Consider the following 20,674-nt stretch of genomic DNA (forward strand, 5'->3'; position numbering starts at 1 on the left):
TGCATGTGGGCAAATAACCCTCTGAAACTTTGCTAACGTTACATTTTGCTGAGTCGGCAACGGGCTGGCTTCGTTCTGTTTATACACTTATATTTACTAATATGGATAAATATAGCCTTACTTCCTTAGTCCATCGCTAAACACAATTATTATATACATTAATCGATGAATTAATTAAATTACACTGACACTTACAGTCTGCATATGTTCGGCCATTCAGACTAGTCAAGTTTTACGGCGGAACTGGTTTACTTCCTGTTTTGTTATCCGTTTTGGCGGTCTCATTTTACATCTCGCATGGTTCAACGTGACTTTCCCGTGTGGAGGGGGCGTGTCGCGTAGTGACGTCACTACGCGACACGCCTCTACGCGAAACGCCTCCCTCTTGCAGGCCGCAGACAGACCCCTCTCGTACCCCCCGAACACCTGGAGCAACCACAACGTTCCGCCCCCACTGCTTTTCAAAATAAAATGACCCCTTTCGGTTCTCTATTTTTAAATCAAATAAATAAAAATAAATACATATATTAATGAAAAGTGTCCCATACACACATAGGTTTTTACACAAAATAATATTAATGTGGCCAAATAATATTAATGTGGCCATTCCCTCTTAGGAAATCCAGGGTGCCAAACAATATAGGCTCAAAATAAACAGCCTACATGGGACAATATTTCAGGCTGGGATCATCATAATTTGTTTACAAGACATCTTAAACCAACACTAAGGAACTTTTCAACCTTCATATAATATTTTCATAACTTTTGTGATGGTACATCGACTTACAACAGGTTGAATGACACCTCTGTCATGGCCTGAGGGGGTCTGTATCGCCTTCACTGGCACTAAGCAACTTTGAGGAGCATGGTAGGAAACCGGCTATCACATAAGTTTCAGTTTCACTTTTGCGAGTCACGACGAGGAGGGAGCAGGCAATACGGCACCTTTCCATCGGATTGTGTATGTGTGTTTACTGAGAAATGATCTGCTGGTAACAGAAACTTAGTTTGGACTTCTTCTGTTAATTTCCATGCACCGGGAGATCAAGATGTTTACGGCGCTACGCGCTAGTGCTCATGGGAAATGGAGTCTTCCTTCAGGCAAAACACTACCGCTTTGGGCCACTGGCGCCGCCAAACTCAACCAAAACTGAAAGTTCTTTAGTACTGCTTTAAAGGAGCATTATCGCAAATCCAAATTCTTAATTCGGCCACTAGATGGAGCCAGGCGGAGCATATCAGATATAAACAGGTGGGCAGCTGTCAGAGAGAGAGAGGAGCCTTGTTTAGTCCCCCCCCCCCCCTCCTCCTCCTCCTCCTCCTCCTCCTCCCCCTCCCTCACCAGGCTGAATGAACGTGCAATCGCGGGAAAGTAAAAAGAAAACTCGCTGGAAGAGGCAGCTCTACTCGCGCACAACCACAACAATGGCAACAACAGCAACTGCAACTTCCTCCTACAAATGTATGATCGTTGGTGTGACGTGCAGACCGCAGTGGGACGATTCAGTGACTGTAAGCAGCCTAACACTGCTACATTACAATTTACTGTTGCATTTTTCCGGTTCGGAGGTCGGATTTGCGAGTTCCGAGTGCAATCGAACGCAGCAAGCGCCGGGCCGGCTTGGATCATAACAAAGACAAATGCTGCATTTGCCCCACGGACACTACACTGTTGGCGATTTTTTTTGTAAATTTAGTTATGGCTCCCCCCGACCTATCTTTTGCATATTTCAGCTTGTTTTATGCTATTACTGCTGTATTTGCGATAATGCTCCTTTAAAGATGGTAAAAATATACAATTTTAGAAAAAAAAAATCAATGGGATGCATGGGGGTTTGGGTTAGGGTAGTGGATACTGGATGGAAAGTGATGCTCAGTGTGCAAATGTTTGCATCAATTTAGCACTGTATATATTTTTTGTGCTTTTCCTCCCTTCTTTTCTAACAAACTTGTTTCAGTTTTTGCTCGTATCTGAAATATGGTGCGTGCCTAGTGTCTTTTCTCTCTCCCTTGCTTGTTCCTGATCCGCATAATTTATGATACATTTTTTGATAAATTTCGCGACATTGCAAAATCCTGGAGGGTGTGTATGATGTCCTACAAAGAAGAAGGGGTAGAATATAAGTTATATTATATTGAGTATTTAGTAGAAATAGCTAAAGACAACTCCTGCCATGCTAAGGAATAGCCTCTCTGTAATACATTCTAGGCTATTGGTGGTGGGGGGAGTGGGGTGTGTGTAGGGGGTTCCGATGAGCGGGAAATGTGGGCATGGCTGTTTTTTTTTTTTACCACCAAGTGATCAGACCTGTGATCATGAAGTCTAGAAGTGTATGTTCGCCTGATTGGTTGATTGTATGGGGCACCACTCTGTATTTTTTTTTTTTCTTTTTTCCTTCCTTTTCTGTATTGTGTATACATACATATGTATCTCAATTTCATACAATGGTGTGTACATAATACATTTACTGTATGTATACAAACTTTGTGCAATATTGGACACACATCTGCATGTGCAATCGTGTGCTATGGGATAGTGCAATTTATGTCGATCCTGCACTTTATTGGGGCATCGTGCAATTAACAATCTTGCACTTATGCACTCGTCACTTTAGCAAACAGCACTTTAGCACATCACACTTTAACTAGCACTGTAGCACTTTATAACTTCTCAGTAATCTTTTGGTCCCCTTACCCACTCTTTTAACCATCTTTGGTCAGTTAACTGGTGGTTTATGTATGTCGTTCATATATGTTTTGTGTAAGATGTCAAGGTGTTTTATTGTCCTAGTCCTGCCTCTTGTACTTTTTATCATCATTGTTTTCAACCTGCCAATGGGACTGGGGATGGAAATTAGCCACTTGGCTACAATCCCACATATTTACATGTCAATGTCCATCAATATGTACTGTTCCCATTTAAAAAATTAAAAAATAAATCTGAAATCTGAAGGAGTGTTTTGGGTGAAAAACGAATGCTTGCAATCAACTCAGAATCATGAAAAACCCCTGGTTTGACCCCTCACAAATTATACCTACACTTCGGAATGTTCAAAAATCATGTTAGGAAATCCAGGTGGTGGCAGTCAAAATAGCCTAAATACACATATACATGGGATAATATTTCAGGTTGGGATATAAAAATATATATAAAAAAAATATAAAAGTTAGGAAAGTGCATTGGGGAGGAGTTCCTGTGATAGAATTCCGCCGTTGTTTTAACTTTTTTTGTGTGTTTTTTTTATTTTTTATGTACCACACATGATTTAATCATGGCAATCTTCATCTCTGCCAATTCCTCATGTCAAGACAAAAAGAAAATGGGGTCAGTTGTCTCTGTAGGATGTATAGTTCAGGAGCTATATAGATTTACATTTTTCATTTTCACAGTCGGAAATCCAGGATGGCCACAAAAGATGGTAAAAAAAAAACATGCATGGGACAATAATTGGCGCGGAGATCATCAAAATTAATTTACTAGACACCTTAAGGATTACAAAAAGCTAAATTAGAAAAATATATCTTTCGGGTGCATGGGAACTCCCCCTGGCTACTAGACTATATCGAGTAATTCTGTATCAATCTCACTTTAAAGAGACCCCAAGGAGTTTGCTCTTGGTTATAAAAGAGTCTCATGTTAATGTGGATGAATCTACGTTACCCACACTTGTTAATGGCTCCATTTTCGATATATAGTTTTTTCTTTATAGTTATTTTGTTATTATTATTTAGTGGTCGGCTCACCTAGCATTTCCTACTTTCGGTTTTGCGGGCGACTTCTAATACTTTCCGTGTTCTGGCTGGTTGCTCATTTACAGGTCATACAGTGTCTCAACCTGACTCCTCCACTCTAGTCTTCTGTCCTTTAGCAGGTTACACACTCAAAAGTGGAGTTCAACAACAGATACAAGGTTCAATGAACACACGCACTGTAACTGTAATTTAGTTGTCCTTAATATAGAAGTCATTATACACACATAACTTTAACCCATGAACAAGAAATTCAGTGTGATTTATCACCTTTGTGCATGATCTGTACAAACATATCTAGCATTGTTTTACAAACTCGTAGCTCAGTACAGTATGTTATGTGTGATATCTGTGCTTCCCAACTAAATCTCTGACTCTCAGCCAAGTAAACAACACTGAGGCTGGTAAATACAGTATTCTGAGATTATTCAAAGAAGTGATTTGTTGATATTTTACCACCATACTACACAATTGATATGTTTACTGCTATGTTAGAAGAATAATAAACAATTGAATTATGAATGGTATCAACACACTGTAAAAGTCATAACGTGATAATAACTGAGGGGGAAGTCCACATTGTTGTGCCACACCCCTGGCAACCACTTTGTTATCATCTTTGTCATCATCTAAATTCTTTTCAGGGTTTTTGTTTAGATGTTAAAATATTTTCACATGCCATTCAACAGCTGCACCAATGAGTAAGTGGGCATGTTACACAACTGCTGATCCTGAAAGAGACTGGTAAATCCACATTTGCAAGATCTTAACAAACTTAATCTTAATAAACAAAACAGCCAGATAGGGGTATTGCAATTACAGCTGCAGTTCTCAAATTTTGACAACAAGCACGCCAATCACTTCCAGTAACAGAGATTAAACCCTGTATCTCAAATAACAGACAAACAAAAACCTTTGGTGCACTTTATCAACAGTCCTGTTAAAGTGTTATTTCAAGTTTGCCTGAAGTTGAGGATGAAGAAACATGATTCCAGTGGAGGTGATTTAATTATCTGCTCTGGTTTTGTTTGAGTATAGATTGTAGGATTAATGGGTAGGCCTACCTGGAAAGTCCTCCCACTGTCTGCTTTTGCTCCGGTCACTCTGCAGGTTTTATTCTTTCTCCTATGATTCAATACACCTAGGCTCTATCTACATTCTGTGCCATCATGCTCAATCTCTGATCATGCCAGTGTAGAGAAATATAGAAGACTGAAAATGTCTTTTCTGCGGGTTAAAGGGATATTTCAATATTTTGGCAAATTTGCCATAATCCCTATAGTTTTAGGAGTAGGTTCGTTACCTTTAATTGTCAGTGCAAGCTGTTTTTAGATCGGCAGAGATGCGAGCTGCTCAGCTTACGCTACAGAGGCTCATGGTATTTCCGGGCATTCTCTCAAAACTCATCAAATACACAATCCAACAACTCCAAAACGCTCTCGTGGAGAAGTTGTGACCAGCACATTCACCACGCTATGAGATAATAACACAACGTTATGAGACAGAGTTGTTTTAGAGGTAAATTCATTGGTTAAATGCAAAGCTGCCAATGCGCATTCCCGTCAGGTGAAGTCGTTTTTCGGCAAGGAGTCTCTTTTCAGCACATCACGGTTTAGCATTTACCTCGAAAACAACTCTGTCTCGTAATGTTCCATTATTATGTGCAGGTCACAACTTGTCCACCAGAGCATTTTGGAGTTGGTGGATTGTGTATTTGATGAGTTTTGAGAGAAAGCCCGGAAATAGCTACCATTAGCCTCCGTGGCGTTAGCTGAGCAGCTCGCATCTCTGCCTGACCGATCTAAAAACAGCTTGCACTGACAATTAAAGGTAACAAACCTACTCCTAAAACTACAGGGATTATGTGAATTGAATTTGCCAAAATGTTGAACTATCCCTTTCATACATTGGCATCTATTCAACAATGAGTTTATATCCTTATTTTCTGTGAATACTCAGTTTACAGGAAACCTGGCACTATTATGGGAAACTAGTGAAGCATTTGCTTAGAAGGTTAATACTGTAAATCATATTCAGTCAATAAGACATTGTTGAAGACATGTAGCCTGTTACTGGCTGAAATTAAAGATAAAGAAAAGCCTACGTGTTGATTCTCCAACTCTGTTGTGAGAAATATCAGTGATAAGTTCAACTTGAGATATCCCTCTTACACAAGATAAGAGCAACATACATTTCTGCATGGATAGTATTGTTGCTGCCCTTCTCAACCAGATCAGATCATTCATTTTTCAGCTTTCTCTTTTCTTTTTGCACATTAATTCGAGTTGTTGCTCATCAGAGTTGAGGGTCTGCAGATAAAAGGTGTTGTTTGCCACACACCTTGTAAAATCTCTTAAGGCAGACATTTCTAATGTTGGAGATAAATCATGAAACACGGTGCAGTCAACTTTGCGTGTTAAGTGAAATAAAAGTGAAACTATTCTTTGTTCTCATGCATAGTTGGTACATGAATCATGATTCATTAGAACCTGAACAATGCACTCCTAGTTAGGACATAAACAATTCAATGTGAAGTATGCATGTGGAGTAAGACAATAATATTACATGACAGCAAGAAAAATAAATGTTCTGATGGTTTTCATAAGGTTGACCTTTGATGGTCAAATTTCTGGCCTCAAAATGATGGTCCACCCCAGCCTGCCTCCACAGTACAGTCAGTAAATGAAAAAACTAAACTAAACAAACCCTGCCTTTACACTAGAGACAGTGTTGTTTCACCTCAGACATCACTTTATGAACAACTGATAAATCATATTCACATTAAGATGTAACAGATTATGTGCCAGGTAATGTGCCAATCCCAGTATTCTGCATATTCTCAAAGGAATCTACCACACCTTCATCTGTCAAACTATAATAACATTAAGATGTCAACTTTGTCTGCCAAACCATAACAAAGCTTCTGCTGTGGTATTTCAAGTTCTATATTTAAAGTAACAATTTAATAAGAATTTCTCCAGAGCACAGTTAAGATTTCTGTCTCATACTGATGCATGTCTACATCAAATATTTAAATTCATCATCAACACATTTTTTTTAAGTATATTTTTTTTTGGCTTTTTTGCCTTTATATGATATAGCACATAGTGAGATAGACAGGAAAGGGGAAGGCATGCCTGCGTTGAGGACTGTAGCCTCTACATGGGGAGGCTGCCTTAACCACTGCGCCACGCACCGCCCCACCAGCAATACTTTTAAGCAGCAATCATTTGCTTTTATTATTTCAGTGTGGCTATAACTCAATGTATAATTTAAATATAATTAAATCAAAACTGATAGTTAAACTAACAAGTCAACCAAACAGAACCACTTGTCAAACTGCATTCACAAGGCTAAAGAGAATGGGAATCATGTTGAATTATCTAGATCTGTCAGTACAACCTGACTCTGTCACGTAACAGTTTGAATTTCTCAGTTAATGAAGTTGAAAGCATATTTTAGATGAATATCATGCGGAACATGCGGAAATAAAACTACACAATGTAGATGTCCCTGGGTGATAGAACCAACCCTGTACAAAAAGATCCTAAAAATATCAAACATGTGGGCAGGGCCGGTTTTAGCTATGGGCAATATGGGCGACCGCCCAGGGCGCAATCTTTGTGAGGGCGCACGAGTGCTCTCCAAAAAAAAAAAAAAAAAAAGACAAAACAAAACTCGCCGTCAAGTTAGTCAGTGGAGTGGTCGCTGGGGCGCCCCTATGTCACGTCAATTTGCTGCTGAGAGTCATAGGTCTACTACATATACTGGGCCTACTACAGGTTGTGTGTGTGTCAGGAGAGGCGAGGGGGGTAGGGGGGAGGGGGTTATCAACTTGCGACTGCTGAGGTCTCACGTCGGATGCTCCGCCGGCCCAGAGGGCTCTCATGCGGGGAAAGAAAGGAGGGTTAAGCGCTAAACTCCTCGCCCTGAAGTTGGCTTCATTTTGGTAATGTTGCTATCGAGATGCCCAGCAATATGCCCCCTAACCCACCAAGGGATGGTTTCGCCCAGGGCGTAAAACTAGCCAGGACCGCCTCTGCATGTGGGACTGAAAGTGATAACTCCCAAAGAAAGAGCTAGTGACATGTCCCGAGAAATTAAGACTGAAGAGTAAAGTGTTGCAAAAATCAAGTTTTATGTTGGGTTTCTTCTTTCAGGAACTTGGGACAATATTATATGTTTGCTTTGTCTCTGTTTCCTGAACACAGTGGTAATGTTTCTTTTTTTATGTTAACACTGGAATGTTTGGCTCAGCTGTCATGCGGAAGCGATGAGATTTAAGCCATCAATGCTGATCAACCTGTAACTGGTCAAACAACAGATTTATGGGACTGTGCCAGCTCTGAGAGCCTTGATAAAGCCTTGTTGCAGCCCTGCTCTCTCATTTGGATCGATAACAAGAGATCAAAAGCATCACATAAGAGCAGGTAATTAATGAATTTATCATTAAGTGAAAATATGTGTTATAACTTCCAAAAAAAAAATCTAATTCATTTAGAAATTCAGTTTATTAGGGAATAAGGGCTCACAATTCATTTAATCTAAATAGTATTTTTGTCAACAAATATTTTCATCTGACATAATAAATATCTTGATTCATTTATTGATTTATTTTTATTATCATGTACTTCAAATCCTGTTTCAAATGTGACAAAAAAAAGCATAGTTTTTAAAAGGGCTCTTTTAATGTTGCAAACTTTGTACAAAGTACTTCATAAGGATGTCTCATCTCTATGCAAATATTCTATATAATGGACATGTGATATTGATCGTGCATTTTGCCATTAAAACCCCCTTCCCAGATTTACAAGACACTGCATCCGTATTTGGCCTCTGAGCTTATATTTGATCAGCGAGTTTGAATTTTGATACTCAGAAAATGGGACGTCAAATCATACTGCCTGTGCTGCTTCTGGGAATGCTAGGTAAGTATTTCAATAAATCAAATCCAGTTCAATTCCATTCTTTGTGTTGATAGATTTACACAAATATAGATTTACACAAATTCACAAAAAACCTTTGCTCATTGATGTTAAAAGTCTGATTTTGTCCAAATAACACAGGTGTGGTGGCGTCTCAGCCTGGTAAGTTGTTGCTTTGATTACCTCTTATCAGGGCCATGCACAGACATTTTGGGGTGGAAATACTGTATAGGCTACAGTAAACACACATATTGTTTTTGTTTTTTTTGTTTTTTTGTTTTTTTTTGTTTAAAAAAGCTTTAGCTTTGTGTTTCTGTTTCGGCTGGAAGTGCTCATATTTTTTGTTTCAGTTGTCTGACAAAGTTAACAAATAGTTCACTCATTCTCCTCGACTACAGTATTTTACACCAGACAAACTTGTTAAGTATAAGGGAGGAATCTTTCCAGATCCATCAGGCTGTGTGGTGATGTTTGGATTGTGGTTTAATTTCACAACGGTGACAATTAATGCCGAGGTTTAGGTCTATCATTTGTTGTCACCAATGAAGGTAGGTCAGTGAGAAGTGCGGTGCTTGCCCTGCAGGTCTCTCAGCCTGCGCCTATTAACTGTGGCTGTAACAATGGAAGCTGAGAGGGGAGGGGCAGGGGCAGGGGTTTGTGGTATCTTGCATAATTTTATATTTCAAAGGTAGTTGTCAGACACTACAACACGCTTTTGGTTGAGAATTGATGCCAGGGATCAAATTTAAATTAAGAATTAAATAAGAAAAAGAAATCTTGCAAAGAGGGGACTTGCCTATAGCAGATTGACTAGGTTCGACTAGGTTGTAAACCGTCAAGGCGTACCGGTCCTGACAATAACTCACAAATGAGGTAGAAAAAAAAGGACTGTGCCTTGTGGCACACTGCGCATGCTCCTACGCACGCGGTCTGGGAGTGTAACTTAACACGTATCACACCTGACAATGAATTAACAGCAACGACTGCTGGAAAGTTCTACACTCAGAACAGAATTAAGAAGTATGCACATGCTCAGTTCAGCGTCAGGTGGTGCTCAACTACACGGTGAAAAGTTAGCTGTAGCAGGCAGGCTAACCATCGGATACTGTGTGTGAACAAATAAAAGAAGAAAAGAAAAGAGACTGGAGTTGTTTCCGCCGTACTGTCCTGGCTATACCCTTCCAGAGGGGAGTTTACTAGAGAAGAGATAGCTCGGTAAAAATCTGGACACTGAGTTTAACTAAAATAATGTACTCATGTACATGCCTCTCTGTACTCGCAATAGATCACAATTAACGTCTCCCCTCAGAGTTGAACAGTGGCGTGCACAGACTTTTTGAAGGGCAGGGGCAAAAACAAAAGAAGGGCACGTACAGCGCGTCCTCGCCACTGATGAGGGCACTTTAGCATGTGTTTTTCAACAATTGGGGCACGAGGGGGGGCACACGACTCTTCCAGTGACGACGCTCTGCCCAATCAGTGGAAGGCAGTCGGCTGACGTCAGGTTTTAGTATCGCTTCGACTCGCTTGGAACCAGGGCTGAGGTGGTACTAAAATAATACCTGGTACCAGGGCTAGTGGCAAAGCAAAAAAGAACGGGTAGAGCCGTGCCGTGCCACAGAAGCCTCTGCTGGAAACCAAAAGTTGGTACCTGATTCTACAATGTTTTACTGCCCCCCTCTGGTTTCAGCTGGGGCCTGTTCTGAGGTGTATTATGCTGCACTTGTCACCAATTGTGCTTTTTCTTAAATTTCCCAACTGTGCTATAATGGCATACTAAGACACCTTATGGTCACACTCAGCCAAGCCTATATCCACAAGGTTTTAATACTAATTTCAGTTTATCTTTTCTTCCATTTTTGAATATAAATCTTTTGTTGTTTCTAGGAAACCTCTACTCAATACATGGAACATCAAGCTCTCGATCAGATGATGGAAGTTCTCCCCAGATTACACTGCAGAGGCCTTTTGTTTACTTCGGACACTCATATAATCAGATTTATGTATGTAAAAATAATTTTAGCAAACTACAACATCTATGTAAGGCTTTGTGGGGTATGTTTTAGAAGACTTTTTCATCAACTGAGTAGCACATTGCTCCCAACACAGGAATTATGCATTTTAAATATGAGTTTGGAATAAGTAAATGAAAAAAAGAATCAGAGAAGCTAAGAATATTTTGTCAAATATTTTTAACTTCATGTTTCAAATGATGATTTTTTAGCAATAGCAATAAATATCTCAATATTTAATTACATGCAATTGTACCAATGTATTCTTTTATTTTTTTAAGAACTGGTTGATGTGTTTTCAGGTGAATCACAATGGACATCTGACTTTCAATGCTCAATGGTATAGGTACACACCTGAGCGATTTCCAATGCATGGGCACAGAGATGTCATTGCTCCATTCTGGACAGATCTGGACAACAGAGCAAATGGCCAGGTTTTGTACAACCAATACACCAGTGGCATTGTCCTCCAACAAGCTACACAGGACATTAATGCCTATTTTCCCGGGCTGCACTTTAGTGCCAACTGGGTGTTTGTTGCAACATGGTATCAAGTGGCCTACTATCCAACCACTGGCACAGTAAGTTAGCTTTTTTCAGTGGGGAAATACATAAAATGTATTGTGTGTGTCTGCTTGCTATATCAAAGTCAATTTTTTCCAGCAAACAACAGCCCAAGCAGTTTTGATCTCTGGTGGCCAGTTTTCATTCGTGTTAATGAACTATGGAATAATAGCCGCAACATATCGCAATGTACAGGTGAGAAGTGTTTTTATGATGCCACAATATATTTAAATTTAGTTACTGTAATGCTAGTATTATCGAAAACAGACATACAATTTCTTTTCTTTTTTTTTACATTTTCATGTGATATGTGTTTCCAGGCTGGATATGACACAGTGAATTCTTCTCACCACTTCTCCATCCCTGGATCATTCGCTAGTAATGCAACAGGTCCTAACTCAGCTTTCCGCCTGAGCAGCAATGTCAATGTAGCCGGTCGCTGGGCCTTCCGTGTTGACCATGGATCAAGAGGCTGCAATTTCGGTGGTAGGAGCAGAACCAGATTACAATCACTTTTATTTAGATACTGATATTATGGAAAGTTCCTTGTAATAGAGTGTGAATATGTGATTAACATGTCCCCAATGGCTTCAAAATCTCATTTGCTGAAAATAGCATTCATGTTTATGTATTAATGTCAAAGTCTTTCAAATAACCTTTCTTAATTTTCTTCCAAGGTGAATCTTTGCAGGTGGGAGACTCATTCTGGAGTGACAGTACCTGTGCACAGAAGTGCACCTGCACATCAGCAGGTCTGCGGTGTCACAGCCAACCCTGCTCCTTCGCCCAAATCTGCCGGCCAACTTCCTTTCAGTTCTCCTGTCAGACGGTGCAGAGACGCACTTGCACCATAAGTGGCGATCCACATTACTATACCTTCGATGGCAGAGTGTTTCACTTTCAGGGCACTTGCACATATGTTCTCTCTGAACAATGCGCTCGTGGGCTGCCCTACTATCGAGTAGAGGGCAAGAATGAGCACCGGGGTAACACTCGTGTTTCGTGGACAAGACTGGTCAAAGTGTACGTCTACAATGAAACTATTGAGCTGGTGAAAGGACGTCGTGGTGCAGCAAAGGTTAGCAGTAACTCCACCTACTTAGAATAAGTTTCCAACATGTAGCCTACTGTTATTGTGTGTTGTTTTTTGCATCAAAGTCTTTACTTCCTTCTGTGTTGACAGGTTGATGGAACCTTTCTAGCCACTCCATTTTCCCTCAGCAATGGAGCCATCCAGGTTTATGAGTCCGGTTTTTCTGTGATCATCAGTACTGCCTTTGGCTTGATGGTTTCCTATGACACAAATCATTACGTCAGGATCAGTGTGCCATTCACCTACCAAAATGCAACATGTGGCCTGTGTGGAAACTTCAACCACCGCCCACAAGATGACTTTCAAACTGTGCAAGGCGAGGTTGTGAGTTCTGATGTGGTTTTTGCCAACAGCTGGAAAGCAGCAGGGGATGATGAGCCTGGATGTGAGGTTCAGTGTGGAGGTCTGGACTGTGCTGCTTGCACTACCCATGCAAGAGTATTATATGGCAATGCTGACCACTGTGGTATCCTCCAGAGCACTTCTGGACCTTTTGCTGCTTGCCATCAACGACTCCCCCCCCAGAACTTTCTGGAGAGTTGTGTGTATGATCTTTGTGTAGGAGGAGGTCACCAGCCAATTCTGTGTCAAGCCCTTAATGTTTATGCAAGTCAATGTCAACAGAATGGGGTCCAGCTGCCAAACTGGAGGAGTCCAGGCTTCTGTGGTATGTCTCTCTCTCAGTCATTCAATATTTCATGATATTACTTCAAACTGTCCTTCATGTCGGTGTTAATGTTGTTTGTTTTTGTCTAGAAATCCCTTGCCCAGCCAACAGCCACTTTGAGCCCGAAGGCTCAGGATGCCCAGCAACTTGTGTCAATCCCAATTCCACCCAAAACTGTCCTCTCCCTGCTCAGGAGAGCTGCATCTGCAACTCAGGCTACATCCTAAGTGCTGGGGTCTGCGTCCCTCAAGCTCAGTGTGGCTGCAGCTTTGAGGGCCGTTACTACCATTCTGGAGAAACTGTAATACTTGATGAGGACTGTGGGAGGCGCTGTCACTGCAGTCTTGGCTCCATGACCTGTCACTCACATGGCTGTGGTCCACTGGAATCATGCAGAGTTGAGGAGGGAGAAAGAGGATGCAGACCTAACAGCTATGAAACATGCTGGATAAAGGGCCCCGGGTCATATCAGACGTTTGATGGACTGACATACCAGTACCCTGGGGCCTGTCAACTGACTCTGGCCAAAGTGATGGGATTGTCTGAACACCCTCACTTTATGGTGACAGCAGAGAAAGTGCCCAGAGGCCAAAATGGTTTTGCCAGGTTCATAAGGTTTGAGGCAGAGGGAACACATATCACCATTGAGATGGCAGAGAGCAGCACAGTTCAGGTAAGAGACTAAATTAATGTGACTGTGTGGTGACACCACAGAGGGGGGCTTACTGAAACTTATTTCTCCCTTGGCTGTAACATAATACCCTTTTTCCCCCCAAATCTAATGATTCTCACATTATGTTTATGGAAAGTCTTGCTGTTCTAAAAATCTGACATCAGCTGTTTAAATTGGCCTTTAGGTTAATGGTCAACAGACCAGGCTTCCATTCAGCTCAGCATCCAACCGAATCCAAGTCTACCACAGCAGCATTCACAGTATCATCCTTCGTACCGCCTTCGGTGTCACTGTGCAGACAGTTTGGCCTCACTTTGTACGTATCACTGCGCCTGGTATCTACAATGCTTCACTGGGTGGACTCTGCGGTAACTACAATGGTCACTCTCATGATGACTTCCGCACACCCAATGGCATCCTGGTCAACAGCTCACAGGTCTTTGGGGACAGCTGGCGAGATGGCTCCCTCAATGCACACTGTGTGGAACGTGTCAGTCAAAATCCTGCAACAAATGGCAATTCTAGTCAGCAATGCAGCATTATTGCCTCTCCACATGGGCCGTTTAACCAGTGTTTGGCCATGGTGGACCCACAGCAGCATGTGAGTGCCTGCATGGAGATTGTTACAACCTCTACAGATCCAGCGTCAGCACTATGTGAGGTCCTACGAGACTATGCACTAATGTGTCAACTGAAGGGTGTAGCTCTGGGAGACTGGAGGAATACAACTGGCTGTGGTAAGAACCTTTCCTCCTTTTGATTGAGGTTGGATGCTATCAAATGCTATGAAATGACCTTTTTGTATCAACCTTGTTCGTCCTTCTTTAGAGCACACCTGCCCATCAAACAGCCATTATGAACTCTGTGGAACCACTTGTCCATCCACCTGCCCCAGCCTTTCCTTTCCCTTCTCCTGTGACAGTTCGTGCCATGATGGGTGCCAGTGTGATGATGGGTTTGTCCTCAATGGCAACCAGTGCGTACCGCCAACATCTTGTGGATGCCATCATGGAGGACGCTATCGGCAAAGTGGCGAACAGTTCTGGGATGGTGAGGAATGTCAGAGCTTTTGCACCTGCAATGGCACAACTGCAGCCGTCCACTGTAATCCCAGCTCCTGTGGTCCCCAAGAGTCTTGCCGGGTGGTGGGGGCTGAGTTTGGATGCCATTCGAACCCTCATGGCACCTGCTCTGCTTCTGGAGACCCCCACTACCTCACCTTTGACCAAAAAGCCTATGACTTCCAGGGAACATGCCGGTATGTTCTGGCGACCCTTTGTAATGACACAAATGGACTTCCCCTGTTTTCAGTGGAAGCTAAGAACGAGCCGTGGTTTGGGTTGCCAGTTTCAATCACGGCTGAAGTTTTTGTGAATGTGTCAGGATACAGATTGCGTGTGTCCAGAGACAACAGGGGTATGGCAGAGGTGAGTGAAAACATTTCTTAACCATCACCATTACATTACCAAGAGAGGCTTAACACATGTCTGAGATAGTAACTGGTAAGTAAATTAAGCCGTTTTCCCACTAAAATTAGGTCAACGCAGGTTTTTTAAACGAGGGTCAACCCGCTAACAATCGGCATTTGGCCCCTTTCCCATTGACCAAAATAAGCCGAGTCTTACCCCCCGCTAAGGGATCAGACAGAGCATAAACCAGTCACCCCACTCTCATCCGCGGTGTAAGAAACACACACAGCGTCATGCCACAGCCGCCCGCCGCGGAGTGTCCATCTGCCGAGGCAGACGAGGCGTCTGGCTGACCTGAGCACCAGGACCGCGGAGGACAGCGAGTCTGCCGCGGCTGTCATGACCCACTCCCACTGCCACCAAAAGCCGATTGTTAGCAGGTTTAAACGGGTTTTTTGACCAGTTGTAAAGGGGTATAAGGGGTATAAGTTACTTTGTTAAAATGTGCCTATGTTATCAGTCAATATATATTCAACTGAATTAAGCTCTCACATATCAATGTTGCTATCAACCACAAAAATACTGAATCATTCTGTACAAATAAAATGTTCTTGTTCCTCCAATTTTGTCTTTCCAATCATGTAGGTGAACGGAATAACTACAAATTTACCAGTTCTCTTGAATGGAAATGTGTCCATCTTTGCAAGTGGACCTCAGACATTTATCACTACTGACTTTGGCCTGAGAGTCACGTATGACGGATCAAGTACAGTGTCCATCTTTGTGCCATCAAATTACAGGTATTTTCTACTCACCATTTTGATGTTACACAGTCTTGTAACCTTTTACTCCAATGAAGTTGCAAAGTAACTATCTAATTGATCTTTACATTACAGAGGACAGACTTGTGGACTTTGTGGAAACTTCAATGGCAATCCAAGTGACGACTTCAGCACCCCATCTGGAGCAATAGTCACCTCTCCAGATCAGTTTGGAGCAGCTTGGAAGGTAGAGGGCAACGACACCTGCAGTGATGGGTGTGGTTCCTCCTGCCCACAGTGTGCTGATGAGCAACCTGCCAGAGCTCAATGTCAGGTGATCAGAGCAGCTGACGGCCCCTTCAGTTTCTGCCGTGAGCAGGTGGACCCAACACCATACTTCAATGACTGTGTGTTTGATGTTTGTCTGTCTGGAAATGGGGGCCAAGATCTTCTGTGCAGGGCCATCCAGACATACGTCAGTGCCTGTCAATCTGCCAATGTTCAAATCTACCCCTGGAGACAGAACACCACCTGCAGTAAGTCAGCTGGTCAATGCCGTGTTGGTCAGTTACAAACAGGTTTATTGACTGAAACACTTAGCATTAACTATTCTATCTTCTCATTCATTTAGGACTGGACTGTCCAGCCAACAGCCATTACGAACTGTGTGGTACTGACTGTGGCCACACTTGTGCCAGCAGCATTGATGCCACCTGTGAGCAAGTTTGCTCTGAGGGATGTTTCTGTGATGAGGGATTCCTCAGGAGTGGGACAACATGTGTCCCTATGGAAAGTTGTGGCTGCCTGTATGATGGCTTCTACTATAATGTAAGCCAAATAACGAGCGTTTAGTAGAACACCACATGTATGCTTGAAAATCCATCTCACTGTTTCTGAATAATGCAAGAATTTCATTCTTGGCAAATATTTACCTTTGGTCAAAACTGTATGTCTGATATCTTCTGCCCATGATCATCATTATAGACTTTAAGACTTTTTATTTACTAATTTAATTTTTTGCTCTTAATATTATGATGCCAATAGCTTATGTAAAATATTATCCTCAGTGACATGAAGTGACTTTTTCAGAACAATCAATATTGTAATCTTTCATGCATCCGTCTTTCACATGCTCCAGGCTGGGGAGTCCTTCTGGACAGACGGCTGCTCCCAGCGATGTGATTGTCACGCCCCCAATGACCTGCGCTGCGTTGATGTATCTTGCACTTCTACCCAAGAGTGCAGCATCAGAAATGGCCAACTGGGCTGTTTTGATGCACTGTCTACCTGCACCGTGTGGGGGGACCCACACTACATCACCTTTGATGGGGCGCTGGCTCATTTCCAGGGCACGTGCTCTTACATCATCACTGAGAGTGTGAGCCATGGCGCCAGTGAGATCCAGTTTCAAGTAGTAGCCACCAATAATCACCGTGGCAACAACCATGTGTCGTTTGTATCAGCAGTGGATGTATACCTCTCAAATCAAACAGAGAGTGTGCACATAAGGATTGGACCAAACAAAAGAGTAACGGTAAAGACAATGACCGTCTGCTGTAACAACACACGTAACAACATGGTAACAACAAGTGCCTTCTCACTCTTTGTAACTCTAACCTATAATATCTCACCCCGTCAGGTAAACGGGAGCACAGTGTCTCTTCCCACCACGACACCCACCTTAGCTCAGGTGGAACGGCAGGGAAGCTACATAGTGGTGGATGCTGTTAACCTGATTGTCCAGTTTGATGGCCGCAGTACCTTACTGGTCAGACTCGGCCAACACTGTCGGAACAGAGTTACTGGGATGTGTGGGAACTTCAACAGTGATCCTGCAGATGACAAAGTGCTACCTAATGGTACACTGGCACAAAATGACAATGAGTTTGGACACAGCTGGAAGGCACCCACAAGCCAACCAGGGTGAGTAGAGTCTTCTCAAAATACTGAAAACCTTTCAAGACATACAGCAAAGTTTTCTTCAGCTTCATCATCACATGTTTTTAAAATACATTCCGTGAACCACATCTTGAACTCCGTAACCGTGGTGCATTTTCAATTATCCACATCCAAAAGTCCTTTGAGAACAATTAGAAAACAATGTGGCAATGTAAACAGAGTCCAAGTCACCCCAAGTGTTAACTGTTTAATGTCTTTTCCAGATGTGGTTCCACAGATGAGGATAGTGGTGGATTGGACAGCTGCACCTTTATGGAAGAATACTCTGGGCTCTGCAGTGTGATCACCAACACCAGTGGCCCATTCAGTGACTGCCACTTGCACTCGGATCCGCAGCCATTTTTCACTTCCTGTGTCTATGATCTCTGCCTCTACACACCAGCCAATGGAATGCTGTGTTCTGCTATCTCAGCCTATGAGAGATCCTGCTCAGTTCTGGGGTTGAACATCTCTGACTGGCGCTCAGCTTTACATTGTGGTATTTGTGCACCGCACTAATGGTCAAAATAATAAATCAGGAAAACGTTAATAGAGCTAGCCATTTATCGTATGTTTACTCATTTCATTTTCATGACTCCCCCCTCTCTACAGCTGAGACTGACCCCTGTGAAGAACTGAACTGCACAGAGAATGAGTGGTGTGGGGAGAAGGACGGTGTGTACGGCTGCTTCTGTGATGAACGCCACCATCGGCCCAACAATGAGAGCTATGGTGAGGACAACTTGATTTCTTAGGTTTAAGGCCGTGTTTTTCAACCTTGGGGTCGGGACCCCACGTGGGGTCGCCTGGAATTCGAATAGGGTCGCCAGAAATGTCTATAAAAAATGTTTTTGTTATTAATTAATTTTTTTTTAAACTAATTATTCTTTTTAAAATTATAATTTAAAACACCACACACAACAGAGTTCTACGACGGAGTATTAGGGCCACATTGAGAAAAAAAACACAGACTTTGAGAATAAAGTCATAAATTTACGAGAATAAAGTCTTACATTTACAAGAATTGAGTCATACATTTACGAGAATAAAGTCGTAGATTTACGAGAATAAAGTCGCAAATTTCCGACTTTATTCTCTACGACTACGAAGTTTGTGATTTTTTTATTTGTCAATGTGGCCCCAATACAAATAAAATGCAGCATATAAAAATAGCTGAGCTGGCGCATCTTGATTGACGGCCACAATCACGATCGCGAGATTGCCAGAAATTTATGATGTTACAAAATGGGGTCACAAGCCAAAAAAGGTTGGGAACCACTGGTTTAGGGTATCACTGAAGTGACAATGCTGATGTAAAATGCTGATTAATGGGTTTTTGGTATTAATTTCCATCTTTCTCTTATAGACTCATCAATCACTTGTGCCAGTAGTGTGGGCACCATGTCTGTTTCACGCTGCCAGCTGTTTGAAGCTGGCTTCCACTCTCGTGCCCTCCATCTCCAAGAAGACTCCTGCAAAGGCACGCTCCAGGACGGACGACTGCTGTTCCATTTTAACAATGATGACCAGATCTGTGGGACACTTCTCAGAGTACAGTCCATTAAATCATAATATCAAGCTTTCAGAATAAGATTTAAGATGATGAAGTGATGACCATCTTTGTCTTTTCAATTTTCAGAGCAATGGAACCCATTTCATCTATGAGAACGTGATCCAGGGTGACGTGGACCCTCATGACGGTCTAATCAGCCGCCAAAGGAACATCCACCTGCGTTTCTGCTGTGAATACCCTCTGAACCAAGCTGTGTCTATGTCTGTGGGCATCAACCCTGTGGAGAGGTGACTAAACCATCTCCTTTATATGCTTTATTTCACCAATTCCATTACTCGACATTCGCTTACCATACTAGGTCCCAATCCCATTTCTCTTTTTTACCCCTACCCCTTTCCCTACCCCTTGCCCCTCGCCCCTCGCCCCTTGAAACGGAGCTACAAGGGGTAGGGGTAGAAAGTCAACCCCTCCGAATTGGGACACCCCTTCAACAATCACATACGTCATCACGTAGTCTCCACTGGCTTTTACGTAAGCTGATGCGGCGAGCTTTTGCCAGAAATCAAATAGCCGTGTACCATATAACTTAATAAAATAAGATAAAACTTAATGCAGGCTGATCGGTTCATTGTAAAACATTTATTTATTGATGTAAATGTGGTGATTTCTGTACGTACAGAGCCCCGAGGCAGCACTGCTCCTGTGTCTGATCAAGCTTCACTTTTCATTCAAATAAACTAATGCTACTGCCAATTGTTAGATTTCATCAATGAGACCAACATTTAAAAGCTAAAAAGAATTTAACCAGCCGGTGGTAAACCTCTAAAAACCTGCGGATAAGTTAATTAGCGATCGTCTTTTCTCCCGGGACAAGGACGTAATTTAGCCAATAGACCAGCGCTGCAGACCGGCTGCTGCCATGAGGAGCCGGTCCTCCTGGAGCTTCACTTCTCTGAAAAAACGTCGGAGCAAACTTCTAACCAGCTGTCATTTGGATAAACTAACTGCACATTTGGGACCTAAACAGTTACTTTCTCGCATGAAAAAATATTAAAACATAATACAGTGACGTAATAACAGCACTACAGTGAGAAATAAAATAGCTTTTCGTTTTACAGCCACCGCTGCCGGTTGCCGCAAGATGCATTCTGGGAAACTTTTCATACCCCTCCGTTTGGAGTGTGCCTCTGAAAAATCTCCGTTTGGAGGGGTATGTAGCCCTACCACTTCCCCCTACCCCTCTGTCCTAACGGGAATTGAGACACCCCTACCCCTACACGTGAACGCGCAAAACGGAGGGGTAGGGGTAAGTGGTAGGGCCAAGGGTTGAAATGGGATTGGGCCTAGGATCTAAATTCTCACGTTCCAT

The 20,674-nt window shown here is 42.4% G+C and overlaps 1 protein-coding gene across 1 annotated transcript in view; it reads left to right on the forward strand.

Moving 5' to 3' along the window:
* Window positions 1–10,566: 10,566 nt before the first annotated feature.
* The window catches only part of LOC311002539 (alpha-tectorin-like), a gene marked incomplete at its 3' end in the record, with an annotated part of 29,233 nt that continues 19,125 nt past the window's right edge, over window positions 10,567–20,674 (forward strand). The window contains exons 1-18 of the mRNA XM_083993933.1: window positions 10,567–10,678; window positions 10,990–11,268; window positions 11,351–11,446; window positions 11,572–11,737; window positions 11,929–12,329; window positions 12,435–13,011; window positions 13,101–13,684; window positions 13,869–14,421; window positions 14,513–15,111; window positions 15,739–15,893; window positions 15,990–16,390; window positions 16,486–16,682; window positions 16,993–17,388; window positions 17,494–17,777; window positions 18,017–18,291; window positions 18,405–18,524; window positions 19,159–19,343; window positions 19,432–19,592. Of these exons, the coding sequence (XP_083850059.1) occupies window positions 11,056–11,268; window positions 11,351–11,446; window positions 11,572–11,737; window positions 11,929–12,329; window positions 12,435–13,011; window positions 13,101–13,684; window positions 13,869–14,421; window positions 14,513–15,111; window positions 15,739–15,893; window positions 15,990–16,390; window positions 16,486–16,682; window positions 16,993–17,388; window positions 17,494–17,777; window positions 18,017–18,291; window positions 18,405–18,524; window positions 19,159–19,343; window positions 19,432–19,592 (5,363 nt within the window). The 5' untranslated portion in view covers window positions 10,567–10,678; window positions 10,990–11,055. The remainder of the gene's footprint in view (window positions 10,679–10,989; window positions 11,269–11,350; window positions 11,447–11,571; window positions 11,738–11,928; window positions 12,330–12,434; window positions 13,012–13,100; window positions 13,685–13,868; window positions 14,422–14,512; window positions 15,112–15,738; window positions 15,894–15,989; window positions 16,391–16,485; window positions 16,683–16,992; window positions 17,389–17,493; window positions 17,778–18,016; window positions 18,292–18,404; window positions 18,525–19,158; window positions 19,344–19,431; window positions 19,593–20,674) is intronic.

This window comes from Trachurus trachurus (assembly GCF_905171665.1).
Source record: "Trachurus trachurus genome assembly, chromosome: 19".
Lineage (NCBI taxonomy): Eukaryota > Metazoa > Chordata > Actinopteri > Carangiformes > Carangidae > Trachurus > Trachurus trachurus.